At 42.9% G+C, this 16,109-nt stretch overlaps 1 protein-coding gene across 1 annotated transcript in view; it reads right to left on the bottom strand.

Annotated features, from left to right (window-relative positions):
* DDX43 (DEAD-box helicase 43) overlaps window positions 1–7,475 on the bottom strand; it is a 75,205-nt gene extending 67,730 nt beyond the window's left edge. Inside the window, exon 1 of the mRNA XM_089681305.1 lies at window positions 7,166–7,475. Coding sequence (XP_089537431.1) covers window positions 7,166–7,475 — 310 coding nt within the window. The remainder of the gene's footprint in view (window positions 1–7,165) is intronic.
* Between the last annotated feature and the right edge of the window lie 8,634 nt (window positions 7,476–16,109).

The following is a 16,109-nucleotide window of genomic DNA, read 5'->3' as shown; positions in this document are numbered from 1 at the left end:
TTATGATCCTGCATGACAAGTGTTAGTTTGTGGTATTCTTGTGTATCCTACTTGGAGGCGAGATGCTCTCATTTCTAGTCAAGAAAGACTACTCAAGTAGAATTTTTGACTTACCAGAAAAATCAGTTACTTTAAGTACAGTACACGACACAGGATTTTTAGTCTTTATAATGGGAGTATAAAAGCAGTTCAACCAAGGAGTTGGCCACCAAGTTTTTCAAGCAATAGCACAAGGCCACTGCTAAGGGATCTGATTTTAAACTGAAACCTCCACTGGGATGGAAGTAGGACCTCACACCATATGCTTTGTTCAAACTGCAATGCTCTGAAACTCTAAGAAAAACAACTGCAGCTTACCTGACACAGCCTACTAAAAAGGGGGGGGGGGGGGGGGGTATTACAGAGGGACTCCAGCCTCTTGGCAGGTCCATGAACATGGAATTATCCTGTACAGAAGCTGTGAAGGCCTTGATGAAAAAAAAAATGGCAGGGTTAACTACTGGAACTGTCAACTTTTGCATTAAAAACTTTCCCTAGTACAACACCTCTGTATTCCCATGCCAGCAAAACATGGCCCTGCACAGGGCATGCAAGTAATCAGCCATGTGACCAAGGCCTTATAATGCAGGAATCGTTCCTATCTGAATGGTGCATTTTTTTTTTTTAAATCCTGCTTGCTGCTTTTCTGCAAATCTTTAAAAACATGCTACATTACAGTCAACAGAAACTCACAAAAAAAGTGTTTTGCGTAATGTACTTTGTCACTGCAATAAAAATGCATTTCTTTCTAACATGACAGTGTTGATGGATCCATCCACACACTTTATTTAACCGCATCCCGTCCACTCTATAGCAGAAGTACTGCTACAAGGTAGCACAGATGCACACAATCACATATGTATACACGTGATTTCGCATTTCTGGGTAGGGGGAGTGCGTGCCCTAACCATGCCGCCTTTCACAGCCATCAATCACTGGGTCCTGGCCGGTGGTTGCCAAGCATCTGCGACGGGGAAAACGGTTAGTAAGCAAAACAGTTCTCCTTGTCAGCTCCAGCACACTGCTTTGCATGGCTGTGCACAGCACAGCCATGCAGAGCAGTGTGCTTACAGTGAAGCACACAGACACAGGACCAAGTAAAACAGCACACAGTTAACCCTTTGATCGCCCCACATGTTAACCCCCATTAGTGCCATTAGTAGTGTCAGTGCTTTTTATTAGCACTGATCACTGTATTGGTGTCACCGGGGATGTCACCAAGTCAGTTCCCCCCAGTGTCAGAATGCCCGCTGCAGTCCTGCTATAAGTCGCTGATATTACTAGTAAAAATAAAGAAAAAAATCCATATATATATATATATATATATATATCTCTATCTATATCTATATCTATAGGCATTTGTAAATGCTATACCTTTCACATAAACCAATTAATTTACACTGACAATTAAATACAGTGTACCCTTCCCTTATTCACAAACTTCCCCAAAAACGCATATAAACACTTTAAACCCCAAAAAGTGTACTAATCTTATGAAGTATGCTTAGTATCCCAAATATAAATACAAATAAACCCCCCTAGTGCAAAATAATGACAATCAAATATGGTGTACCCTTCCCTTATTCACAAACTTCCCCGAAACGCATATAAACACTTTAAACCCCAAAAAGTGTGATAATTTTATGAAATATGCTTAGTATCCCAAGTATAAATACAAACATAGTAAGTGCTCAAAACAAAAAACACACAAGTCCCAAAATAATAAAAAATTAGTCCTTCAAAATATCAAAGTCATTCAAAATCTCAAAATCAACCTCCAGGTGAAGATAGCTTCCAATGTAATTTTTGAAGAAAAAAAAAAAAAAAAAAACGCAGTGTATTATCCTTAACTTAATTATTCATTCCGTAATGCATGTGATTCACACAAAAACACTCATGATCACTATATGGTAAAGTGAATAGATGTGTAAACACGTGCCCGTGAAACAATCTAGTGATAAAAAACTGAAAAACATATCCACTTCTAGAGTGTGCAAAATAGATACCCTTACCAAAAAAATATATAAACACAAGCTTAGTAATCCTCCAGGCAGGGTACGGATATATAATAAGTTCCTCCAGAGGGATCTTCCTCCAGCCACAGTATTATACTCCTCTCCACATCAGTCTCCAAATGATGCCCACCATAAATGAAACCACAATAGTGTAATTCCGTAAAAACTTAAACAGAATATACTTTATGTGCTTACATATATCTTCATCTTTAAAATTACCATCAAACACCAGGTGATCGAGCAGCCATTTTGGATCCTGGAAATCTCTATTTGAGACACAGGAGAGGATCTGCTGAGGATTTCCGGAGGTCTGGCTGGGCTGATTTCTTGTTTGATGGCAATTTTAAAGATGCAGGGCACAGAACAAAGCACTAGGGACAAAATGTATGTGAAATGGTTTGATACAGTAATGTTTTACTATGTGATTTTAGTGTATTTAGTGAATGTCACTTTTTGTCATTTTCAAATTTCCCGCCGTTCCACCCCCGTATGTCCTGACGCTCGCAGGGGACGGAACACAGATGACAGATGCCGGCATCCACCGGATTACATTGCCGGGGACACTGCAGGAGGGACATCGCGGGAACGCAGGACAAGGTAAGTGAAGAACAGATCCCGGAGCAGCGCCGCATGGTAAGCCCAAGTGTAGCTCGGGGTTACCGCTTTTGGTACTGAAACTTTACCCCGAGCTACACTCAGGAATACCGTCACGGAGGTTAATAGCAAAATGTCAAAAATATTCTTTTCTCAAAATTATTGTTTTTTTGTTTGGGTGCAGCATTGCATGACCGCACAAATGTCAGTTAAAGTAATGCAGCGCCGTAACGCAAAAAATGGCCTGGTCAGGAAGGTGGGGGGGTAAATCCTCTGGAGGACAAGTGGTTAACCACTTCAAGTCTGGACACTTTTACCCCCTTCCTGTCCCTGCCAATTTTCAGCTTTCAGTGCTAGCACACTTTGAATGACAATTGCACGGTCATGCAACACTGTCCATATGATTTTTTTTAGCATTTTTCTGAAAAAAGATAAAGCTTTATTTTGGTGGTATTTACTCACCACTGGGATTTTTATTTTTTTAGCTATGTAAATGAAAAAGTCCAAACATTCTGAAAAAAGTGCTTTTCTTATAAAATTTTGCAAATATTTCATTATAAATCTTAGCCAAAATGTATTCTGTTATCTTTTTAGTTAAAAAAAAAAAAAAAAAACCCAAACTCGTTTATAACCAAAAATTATAATTTAAACTTTTTTTGACACTGTACTACTTGTGGGGGGTGATGAAGATTTTTTTTTTTTACACTGATTGCTTTTCCACCCATAAAGGCTGTAAAAGCAATCATTTCTCCTCTCTGGTTGCATTCTTGCAGCCACTGAGAACTACTGTGCGAGCTGTGATTGGTTACATGGTACAAGGCTGTTGTGAATAGCCTTGTACCATGTGACCTCTGTGATCATTCAGATTTCACATACTAAGCAATGATGTCAGATGTGATATCTTGCTTACTACTCTGCATGTTATCACTGATTGGCCAATCAGTGATCACATGATCGCGATCTCGCAAAGAGGTCCCATACGACCATCTGTGTTCCACTATGACTGGAGGACACAGTGGGCATCAGTTTGCGGTGCTGTATGCTCCCAAGGAGCACGCACAAGCAGGGGGTGGGGAGGCCGTTTATAAACAGCCACCCGACCCTGCACTGCCACCGCCCGGCCGTTTACATACAACGGCCGGGAGGTGGGTAAAGGATTAGTTTGCTTTTTTGGAACATGTTCCAGCACCTGCAGTATCTCCCCCACCTCCCAGTGAAAGTGAGCAGGGATCTTCTTCTGGCGCTTGTTGTCTCTATTTGAAAGTAATGCAGTTGTAAGGGGCTCAGCCATATGGCCGCTTCATGCATTCACAGTTCCCTGTGAATGACTTGAACTACAAGTACTGTCAGCCTTTGTGGCTAATGGCTTGTAATTCTGAATAAACTGCGGGGTCACTGATGAGTGGGCTTGGTTCATTTACAAGTCCTGCGGCTTGTAAACAAACAACCTGTACGCAGGTATGGGCTAAAGGCTGCAGGGCTTGTCAGCATGAGTTTGGACTTGCACCCCTGATACACTGATCACAGGTGCAATACTTTCCAGGGCCCTTAGAGGAAAAAATAATAAATGCATTATTTTTGGTGGTGCACTGAAATGAAAATTCTGGTACAGAAAACGAAAATTCAGGAAGCACTGCGTCAAAAAGTGAGACAGTTTTAAAAAAAAAATTTTTAAAGTGTTACTAAACCCACAACAGGAAAATCAGTTAGTAAATGCAGTAAAGTATGCTTGTTATACTCACTGTGAAACCTAAGGGGTAATCCTCTGCATTGTGTAAAAATGCTGTTTGCTCCTAACTTTTCTGATGCTCCCTTCTTCCAGTGCCCCATACTTATCACCCAATAAGACATATTGTGTGGAGACCCTCTGCACATGCTCAGTTTGGTGTATACTGCTAAAGAGTTTTTTTTTTCTGGGGAGGGTGCATGCGATTAGCACTAGATCAATCAGCACTGTCCAGAATGAGGTCAGGGGTTCTGCCTCCTCCTAGAGCACAAATAAAGCTCTTCCTACAAGCTAAAACCATTGCTCTTCTTGACACTGATAGAAGCCACAAGACTGCTTATGAGAAAAGGAATTTAGCAGTTTATATTTACTAAAATAATTGCATTTCCATGTTCTGTGTACATGTTTTTCCACATGTCATGCAGATTGCATGTGGTTCAAACCACGTCCAATTCACATATATGTAAACTGTCACTAAATCCACATCGCACATGTGTGAATCAGCTCTAACAGGGGCACAGACAGCAATAACAGCTAACAAGGAACTTAATCCCTCTGTACTCTATCCAAAACGAAAGAAAAAAAAGTTTTGCCTTTAGTAATACTTTAAAATTACAAAAACAATAGTTAGAACAAGCTGCATCACGATCATATGCCGTGATGTGAGCTGCATTGTAGTGGTGCACTGAAATGAAAATTCTGGTCCAAAAACCGATACCAAAAATTCAGAATGTACCTGGCCAGAAACAGAAATGTCTGCATGTGGGGGTGGGGAGGCTCAATTTTTTGTTTAACTTTGTGTATTTTTAAACTTAAGATTTTATTGCTGTCACATATTGCAACACACATTTATCCCTGGTGAAGATGGAGCAGGGCGAAACCAAGCTGCCACAGCTACACATACTCTCTCTTCTGCTATTGCACGGCTAAAGGATCATTGCACCAGGCAAAGGACACTGGATGGCAGTATTTTCAGTATTTTTATATCAGCAAATGCAGAAAGGGCTGTTTCTGACAAAACAATTTGGCAACCAAAATTTCAGTGCACTGCATAAAACAGTAGACATGGTGCACATGGACGATGTCTACAGGGTACGCTCAGGCATATTCAGAACCAAAACCCACTTGGGCCAGGAAGCTGTCTAATTGACAGTCAAGCATAGGTGGCGGAAGCATTCCCCATCCTACAGCTGCATGTATGTGTAAATATCAGGGGTGTGGCCTTTTTTTTTAAAAAACTACTTGTCCATGGACTAAACCAAGGTTCAAAATCTACTTGTCCCTCATGACAATCTGCTTGTCCGGTTGCTATAAAAAAAAAAAAAAAAAAAAAAAAAAAAAAGAAGAAGAAGATGGAAAATACAAAAGGATGATTTTATTAGGCAAAAAAGGCGCTTTTAAGAATGTCTGGGACTTTTAAAAACAGAAGGAGCTGTATGGCGACTTAAACTGCTATAATATTTCTTAGAACCCCCAAATATATATATATATATATTTTGGTGGCTTGTGTTTTTTTTTTTAAAGCAGAGGCCCTAGAGAATAAAATGGTGGTTTTCCATTTTCTTTTATGTAATACAGTATGTGTGCAGCACTTTTTCTAAACGTGATTTTTTTGGGGGGAGAAAATACACTTTTATTAATTAGAATCCAAAAAAAAAAAAAATACTAAACCCAATTTTTGGGTAAAATATAAAAAGGTGATGTTACTCTGAGTAAATAGATACCAAACATCACGCTTTAAAATTGTGCATGGCAATGCAGCAGCAACAAACAACATACATTTTACTATCCATACACAATGCTTTGAAAGTCTTTACAGATTACTACCTTAGATTTACAGGAGGAAGTCTGGTGCTAGAATTACTGCCCTTGAGCTGACGTTTGCGGCGATACCTCACATGCATGGGGCAACCGGCACAAGGTCAACGCATTCTTGGGGATGCATCACATATGGACCGATGCATGCGTTCACCTTTGGATGGAGGGGGGTTGCTTTAAAACATTTTTTAATATATTTGAACCGTGTTGCTTTCTTTTTTCTTTGATCACTTTTATTGCCGTCACAAGAAATGTAAACATCACTTATAACAGCAATAGGCATTGATTGGTGCTCTATATCGAGAGATCTGGGCACCATAAGACCCCAGATCCCTCCTCTGCCCTTAAAAGCATCTGATCACACAAGATTGGCGTGATCAAATGCTTTCCAATTTTAAAAATGGCGCCATTTACATCCATGGAAAGCGGAAGTGATGTATGCTCAACACTTTTTCGGTTTTCAATATCATAGAGCAAAAACACCAGATGGTCAACTGGGTATCCTAGGGGGATAGAACAGCTCGCAGAAGGGGGAGAATATTCCCTCTCACTGCTTGTAAAAACAATCCAGTGGCTAGTTAGCTGCTTGGATAGCTTTTACAAGAGAGGCAACCATTGGCTCCAATTCCTGCTGCATGCCCGCATATAAGAGAGACCCTCTTGCCCCACGCTGTATGTCCCGGGCATAGGAATTGCACATCCCTGAAATATGTGGCTGCGGGGTGGGGAATGCCTCTGAAGCCCAGCAATCGCTCAGGCAGGTTTGGAATTGATTCAAAACACACCAGATCACATCACTAACAAAGAGCAATTGTTTTGTATGTCTCCTAGCCTTCAGCCTGCACTGACCAATGCTGAGACAATGAGCCCCAATGCCATCCATTTAACATATAGGATGGATATGGGCTTCATGGTTACAAAGCACGTGGCCAGGCCTATAGGCCTGGGCCTACATCACATTATGTCTACTCACCGATCACTTGGCCAATCACCGAGCTCTTCAGCCAAAAACATGCGGGTTCCCCCCTGAAGCCTGCCTGGGGATCTCTCCTTCGAAATTCCCGGCTCCATGTGCCAGAGCTCCCCTGACCTCTCTCCGAGCGGAGCCCTCTACCCTCATCCTTCCGCCATTGCTTTCGATTTTCACCGTCGTTCCTCTGCCAGTTCCGGGACTCCGACCCCCTTCCTCCAGAACGAAAAGACCCCTGGCTGGAATAGCCCTGCCATAGCTTGCCGGTGGTACGAGCCTTCAACTCCTCCTCGTCTTCCTCCCAGTCAGACATCTCGAACAACAATGAGCTCCGAGTTCCCGACCTCCCGTAATCAGCACTAAACCCCCCACTGCGGGCGAACAATGGGCGCTGGGTGGGAGGAGCTTGTTGCCATTTCCGGGGCTGTTCCAGCGTGTACTGGCTGCTGAGAGCTCTGCAGAGGAGGGCTGAGCGTTGCCTGCTTCATGAGATGGCTCTGTTTCTATAGATCACCATTGGTGGAAGGTGTCACAGGAATAACGACTAACTATATCCTATAACAAGGAAAGACTTAGTGCCTGCAGGAGGAGACAATGCACAGGGCTTCAGGCTTTCAGTAGCACACATGAATCCCATGGGTCTGCCAGCGATCAGGCAGGAGAGGTATCTGCCTTGTGCTGGGGAGGGGGAGCAGGGACTGGGGCTATTCCTTCCTTTGCATCACCACTATACATGTTACACCAAGCAGGACTTACCTATCAGACAGCTCCTTCCTATCCATTACTCTCACTTTACAGGTAGAGAAACGCATTGTGGTTAGAACAGGGGTGGACTGACCATTTGGAAACTCGGGCACTGCCCGGGGTCAGTAGGGGGCCCCATGAGATGCCCCTGGTACCTTTTTCATAGGCTTTTCTGAGTTTGGGCAAGGACACAGGGGCCCCATGATCCCCTATTGCCCGGGGACCCCATGAGTTGTCAGTCCGCCCCTGGGTTAGAATATCACCCACCTCTATACCAGACACTTTCACTCCCTTCCTGCCCAAGCCAATTATCAGCGCTGTCGCACTTTGAATGAAAATTGCGTGGTCATGCACCACTACCCATTTGAAATTGCTATCAATTTTGTACACAAATAGAGCTTTCTTTTGGTGGTATTTAACCACTTGCCCTTCCTGAGGATTTACCCCCCTTCCTGACCAGGCCATTTTTTTACGTTATAGCGCTGCATTACTTTAACTGGCAATTGTGCGGTCATGCAACACTGCAGCCAAATGAAATTTAAGTCCTTTTTTCCCACAAATTGAGCTTTCTTTTGGTGGTATCTGATCGCATGTGCGATTTTTATTTTTTGCGCTATAAAAAAAACAATATTTTTGACTTTTTGCTATTTAAACATGTTCAGTAAAAAAAATTTAAAAATCACGTTTTGTTATAAAATTACATCAAAATGTATTCTGCGACATGTCTTTGCTAAAAAAAAAAAATCCCAATAAGGTGTAAATGAATTGGTTTACGTGTAATCTTTTATGTGCTGTGAACAGTGGCTTAATGGTTAGCATGTCTGCCTTGCAGTAAATGGGTCATGGGTTCAATTCCTGACCATGGCACCTCCTGCATGGAGTTTGCATGTTCTCCCTGTGTCTGCGTGGGTTTCCTCTGGGTACTCTGGTTTCCTCCCACACTCCAAAGACATGCTGTTAGGTGAATTGATTCCTGTCCAAATTGTCCCTAGTATGTATGAATGTGAGTTAGGGACCTTAGATTGTATGTCCCTTGAGGGTTAGGGACTGATGGGAATGTACAATATGTATGTAAAGTGCTGCGTAAATTGACAGCACTATATAAGTACCTGAAATAAATAAACAGCCATCCATAGCAGTGTGCCCGAGCTGACAGGGAGGAGGACTATTAGTAAACAGAACAGTCCTCCTCCCTGTTGGTGATCAAAATCACTGGGTGCTTGCGAGTAATTACCAGCAAGTTCCTGGTGATTGTCGGCCACATTGTCCACAGTGTTCTTGTTTAAAGTTTAAAAATCAGGAGTGCTGTCTCATAGGTTTAAGGTGCTGAGACCCCACAGAGTGCTGACCCCCCCCCTTTTCTTTAACACAGGCTAATTGCAAGGTTGTGAATGAGAGCATCTGTATGGTCATGTAAATTTACTGAGCCAAGTGTACTTTAAAATCAAATTATTTTTTAGAGTGATTCTTAAAGTAGGTTAATCACTAAACCGCACCAATTGACACTTTTAAATATTCAATATTATATCCAATCAGCTGCCACTTTAAATGTATACATGTGCTGAGATAGAACCAATAGTTGTGGTGTACATGGGATTCCTCACTCATTATCCAGTTTAGTTTTATAACCATTACTGTGTACATTTGTTTGTGGTTTTTTTTCTGTTTTTTTTTTCCCCTCAGAGATTGTGTCTTAACATTCTGCTAAAACTTTGAAGTAGTACTGCTTGGACCTTGAATACAGCAACAATACAGTTCAATACAAGAGGGTTAGGAGGGCCCTTGGAGCTTGCAATCTAAGAGGGAGGAGGCTAGTAGTACAATGGTAGAAAAAGGGGGATGTGGGGGATGAACTGGTTGGAGAAGTAGAATATTCTATTATTAGCTGAGGGCAGGATAAGCTTCCCTGAAGAGATAGGTAATTGTTTCTGGTGTAATTCAGCAAACAGAAAAGTTTAACATAGATATAGATAAGTGGATATATATTGAATGTAGATTTTGTTATTCCAAGTCTTATTGTGTAACAGCTGTATTTCTTGTGTTAGAATGCTATTCATACCTCCAGCTGGGAAAATTGCTATCTACAGGTACTAGTGGGTGAAACATGCTTGTGTGAATGTCCATTTACATTTCAAAGAACTCCACCAGAAACCAGAATGGAAATTCAAAGCAGTCCGCTTAAATTCCCACCCATTCTAGGACATGTAAATTGCATTAGCTTTCCAAGGCAGTTTTGAACATTACTTTGAATCCACTCAGTGTATTGTTTTGCTCTCCCTGTATGTTGATCTAACTACATGCTTGTATAATAAACATCTACTTTTCAATCTGGCTTCAGTAGTCAAAATGTTACTGAAACCCATGAAATTTGGGTTTCCCCATCAGCGTGAAGGAAAAAATGGTAGAACGTGCTGCATTATGCTCATGATGGGATCCATAGTAAATACAATGTTGATCTAGCTACATGCTTGTAAAATAAACATCTACTTTTCAATCTGGCTTCAGCAGTCAAAATGTTACTGAAACCCATGAATTTTGGGTTTTCCCCATCAGCGTGAAGGAAAAAAATGGTAGAACGTGCTGCATTGTGCTCATGATGGGATCCATAGTGAATACAACCAGAAAAGACAGCTAATCTGAACAAATACTGCTCTATCTGCTTCTGCTCTCAATTACTCTCAAAATGTCTGAAATTTAATTTTTTACTGTTTTTCAGTGCATTCTGGGCATTTAGGAAGGTCTCCTGAGGTTATCTTTTGAAAAACGCTTCTAAACGCAAACGTGCATAAATGCGGTATGCAAACACGGCTAAACTAACGTTTTTTAACCTATGTTTTCCAGCAGTCAGTTTCCATCATTCAGAAGAGTTTTCTAAACGCACCGTGTACATGAGCCCTTAGTCTGTAGGAAAATTATATAGTTCACAAGCTATGATATAAATATCTGAAAACTGATCAATCTTCATGTACTGGCGATCTATCTTGAGGGCGAAAAATGCCAGCATAGTAAAAAATACCCCCCAAATGACCCTTTGTGGAAAGTAGACAGTCCAAGGTATTTAGTAGGAGGCATAGTGAGTTTTTTTAAGTTGTTTGTCACAATTTTTTGGAAAATGAAGAAATGTTAAAATGTTGGGTTTTTTTTACATACTGTTACCAGTTTGTAAAAAAAAAAAAAAAAACCACAATACCATACTTTTGTACCATGCAATCTGGTGCGGCCAAACGCACCTACATTCAGGGTTAACTTTATACTGACACCTGCTGCAGATCTCAAGGGCAGTGTGATTGGAATGCAGTGCTGGAAACCACAGGGGAATGTGGGTTTCCCCGCAAAGCATCCTACAGTGAATGGGCCCTAAGGGCCCATTTACACCAGGAACTACACATCTACTGCATGTTTTTTAATGTACATTTGCATGCACTTGATGCGCATTTACATGAAGTTAACACTTGTTTTTTCATTTGCGTTTGTCCTGTGAGGTCACTTCCTTCTTTTTTCTTTCTTCAGGCTTTTATGTACATTGCAATGCATTGTGGTGCTTTTGGTGGCATTTACATGCAGTTGCCTGCATTTCTGCTCGCTTGCAGTGCAGATAAATGCAGCATACTGTACTTTTTTCACTGCAATGAACTGCACTGTAAGGCCATGTTCACACTAGCTTTGTCAGCAGGCGTCAGACAGGCATTCTCAAACACCTATGAAAACTCTGCACATGGCAGCACACAGTGCTGTTCACACTGAAGCCTTAGTGTCCTGGCAAAATGACGCCTCGTGTCCAGTCAGGAGTTGAAGCCTCTCATTTAAGTCTATGGTGCCTCTCCTCAAACGCCTGGCAGGCGTTTGCAGTGTGGTTGTGAAGCAGTTGCAGACCATTAATACTATTTAGCTTCATAATAGGCCTTTGCTGTGCGGTTTTAACACTTGGCAAACACCTATCAACCTCCTCAAAACCAAGCATAGGGCGTTTGAGGAGCGTTAAAAATGCTTCCCAAACACCTTTCAAATGCTATAGGGGCGTTTGGCAAGAGTTAGAAATAAAGTCAAGTGTGAACGAGCCCTAATAGTGTGAACTATACCAATAGGATAACTTTGCTTTTAGACTATCTATGCAGGTGGAAAGCAGTCAAAAATGTATCCGACTGCATCTGATGTGAATAGGCCGTAAGTGGGCAATAAACTTGGGTAACACACTGGTAATTCTGTTAGTAGGTGTGCAACAAATATGTATAACTGCTTGGCAATTGTGTGCAACCAGTGGGCAATTGTGACAACACACAGACAATTAATGAGCAATCTTGACAATACATGGGCACAATGCTGGTACAAATTCTTGTCCAATAACTGTGGCAGTTGGGGAAAATAAAACAACACACCTACAGTTGTAAGAATACATAGGTAATGAACAGGCAAAGGTGACAGACATTATGTTGGCAACAGAAAACTCCTCACGTCAAACTTTTTAAGAATGGCCTCCAGAAGAATCTTTAACAACTAACACTTGTGGATGTGTCAGATGCATGGTTCACCTATGCCACTCTGAGGTTGCCACCTCATCCCTTTAAAACTGAACACATTATTTAAACAGGTTCTGAGGCTAATTTAATGCAGATAAGAATTTGCATGTTTTCCCTGTGCCTGCGTGGGTTCCTCTGGGTACTCTGGTTTCCTCCCACACTCCAAAGACCTGCTGGTAGGTTAATTGGATCCTGTCTAAATTGGCCCTAGTATGCTAGCAAGTTAGGGACTTTAGATTGTACGCCCCTTGAGGGTTAGGGACTGATGTGAATGTACAATATATATATAAAGCACTGTGTAAATTGATGGTGCTATATAGGTACCTGAAATAAAGTGAGTTTAATTATCACCATAATTATCCATAGACCCTGTGTAATTATTATGTATTCGGGTTTAAAGGGATGAGGTGACAATCCTACAACCTATATAGCACTACAGTAGTGCTGGGACAAGGTCATCCACAGGCAAGGGTGGTAAACTGTGCCCCAACCCCCCCCCCCCCCCATCTCCGGTGGGTGTGGAGCTAACAGCAATCCATGGAGCAAAATGTGTACATGTGCTGAAATAAAACCAATATTTGTGGTGCACATGGCATTCCTCAAGCATTATTCAATAGTTTTATGACTACCTCTGTGAGTGTAGTTCCATAGTTCCACACCCCCCCCCCCCCCAGTCTTTGCTTTTGCTCTGTTTTATCTCTAGTCTAATCCTAGTTTTATAACCATTGCTGTGTTCATTTGTTTGTGTGTGTTTTTTTTTTCTCCCTCAGAGATTGTCTTTTAACATTCTGCTAAAACTTTGTGAAGTAGTACTGCTTGGGCCTTGAAGAAGGGGACATACACCGAAAGCTTGTCCTGAAAATTGTATGTTAGTGCAAATAAAAAAAGTATCATGGTCAGTATGCACTTATTATACAGGATTTATATAGCACCAACAGTTTGCTCAGCACTTTACAATATAATGGGAGACAATACAGTTCAATACAAGAGGGTTAGGAGGGCCCTTGGAGCTTACAATCTAGGAGGGAGGGGCTAGTAGTACAAAAGGTAATAACTGTGGGGGATAGACTGGTTGGAGGAGTAGAAGATTCCATTATTAGCTGACAGCAGGATAGGTTTCCCGGAAGAGATAGGTAATTGTTTCTGGTGTAATGCAGCAAACAGAAGAGTTTAACATTAAAAAAAGCAGGTGTGTGTGTGTGACCCCCCCAGGGTGAGTTCACAGCACAAAACAGCAGTGTTGATGAAAAAACAAAGGTGCAGTTTATTTACATAAGAAAAACCTCAAAACAAAAAGAAACATGAAAATAAATCCTTGCCAACTTGGCCACTTACTATACAACAAAAGCTTCCCTTGCTATCAACTAGGTGCAGCCTTGTGCTACACCCAGTCCCTGTCTCCCTGTTAATTTAGAGGCTAGCCACACAGGCATTTGTCTTGCCACATAGCCAGGTATGCTGCTCCCAAGGCACATAACTGGTTCCAGGATGGAGCAACTCCCTAAGCAGGCTGGGAAGTTTTATAGAGGCCTTAATAAGCCCACTACCTTCATCTGGGCTCATTACCTCACTGCTGAAGGGTCAGCACTTCCCACTAGTGGAACAAATCCACATAGAGTCTAAATCTCAGAAAAATGTATCTTCCATCTTGGACGCAACCAGGTGATTTTACCTGCCTACTGCCAATATATATATATTTGGCGTAATATAATCTTTCATATGTTGCAAAAAAAATTTCTATTATATTCTGTGTGTGCACTAAAATTAACCGCTGCACTAGATGGGCAACGATGAGATGACTCCCAAAATAGAAATGGTTTTACGGGTGAAGGCCACTGACATTTTTTTCCCTACTCACCTCTTCTGACTGCATTTCACTAGTTTTGCATTTGGCTAGGGTCAGTGTCACTACTGGTAGTATAAGGCAATACCTGGACCCTCCAGAGGTTATAGAGGCAGTCCAACTCCTCCAGGATGGCACATCAATACGTGCCACTGCCAGAAGGTTTGCTGTGTCTCCCAGCAGTCTCAAAAGCATGGAGGAGATTCCAGTTGACAGGCAGTTACTCTAGGAGAGCTGGACAGGGCCGTAGAAGGTCCTTAACCCATCATCAGGACTGGTATCCGCTCCTTTGTGTAAGGATGGAAACAGGCTTCATGAGGGTGGCCTGAGGACCCGACGTCCTCTAGTGGGCTCTGTGCTCACTGCCTGGCACCATAGAGCTCAATTGGCATTTGCCATTGAACACCAGAATTGGCAGGTCCGCCACTGGCGCCCTGTACGTTTCACAGATGAGAGCAGGTTCACCCTGAGCACATGTGACAGACGTGAAAGGCTCGGGAGAAGCCACAGAGAACATTGTGCTGCCTGTAACATCGTTCAGAATGACCGTTTTGGGGGTGCGTGAGTGATGGTCTGGGGAGGCATATTGTAAGGCAATTCCTGTACGGCGACTGGTGCATAGAAATGTGCATGCACGCAACATTCCACATAGAAATGAGCACAGGCACATTGCTAATAAAAATGAGCATAGGCTAGCGTATGCGCAACAGAATGCGCACGCGGGAGCGTGCCCACAGTTTCTGGCACCAGGCGTACTATTTAAAGGAGGCTCTTACTCTCTGTCAGTGCTGCCTGGTCTTCAGCTATTTCCTTGTATCCTGTGAGTTATCTGTTACTGACCCGCCTTGCCATTGACCTGCTTTTGGATCCTGTTTATGCTTCTGCTCATTGGTTTCTGATCCTGGCTTCCTCCTAACCACGTCCCTGTCTGATGTTCCGGTACCTCATGGCTGACCCTGGCTATTACTCTGACTACGCGTCTGGCTCCAGTTCGGCTCTACAGTCCTGCCAGGTGCTTGCCCTGGCTATATATTATATCAGCTCCGGTTGTCGTAGTGTGTTCCGGACTCATGCTTTTTAGAAGTTCTGGCAAGCCACGCACCCAGATCTTGCAGTTCCAGTGGAGCGCTTCCTTAACCCCTTCCCGCTGGCGCCTCCCGGCCCTTTAAGAGTTTCAGACGCCGGGAGGCGGGGTGGGTGGGGCGTGGTTTTGGAAACGTGACCGCCGTGATGCGTCATCACGGCGGTCACATGATCGGGAAAGGTCCTGATCGAAAGAGCGGACCGGGACCTTTCCGTGAGTAACACACGTGTGCTGGGAGCGCGCAGGGCGCGCACTCTCAGCACATATGTTGTTTGCTACATGAATGCAAATGTGCGGCCGCTCGGCATCTAGGCCCAGACGCCGGGAGGCCGCACATTTGTGTTCGGCCGGCGCAAAGGGGTTAACCTCAGCTGGCCGTTCCTGCATCTCCTCTGTTCCTGACCGGATGCCCTGCTTGATTTACGGAGTTTACACCTCCAGCCACACGAAGCTGACCTCATCAAATCAGACTTCTATCAGGTATGTGACACATATCCATGGAGTGATGCACAGACCTCCACAGACTAGACAATGGCACCCTGACTGCCATTAGGTATCAGGATGAAATCCTTGGACCCATTGTCAAACCCTGCACTGGTGCAGTGGGTCCTGGGTTCCTCCTGGTGCACGACAATATCCAGACCTAATGTGGCGAGAGTATGCAGGCAGTTCCTGGAGGATGAAGGAATTGATACCATTTAAAGGCCCCCACGTTCGCCTGACATAGATCCAATAGAACACTTCTGGGATATCATGTTG

This window comes from Staurois parvus, unplaced genomic scaffold (assembly GCF_062004578.1).
Source record: "Staurois parvus isolate SC_StPar_1 unplaced genomic scaffold, SC_StPar_1.0 ptg000264l, whole genome shotgun sequence".
Classification (NCBI taxonomy): domain Eukaryota; kingdom Metazoa; phylum Chordata; class Amphibia; order Anura; family Ranidae; genus Staurois; species Staurois parvus.
The sequence above is the reverse complement of the archived record's forward strand: the minus strand, read 5'-3'. Positions and strand labels throughout refer to the sequence as shown.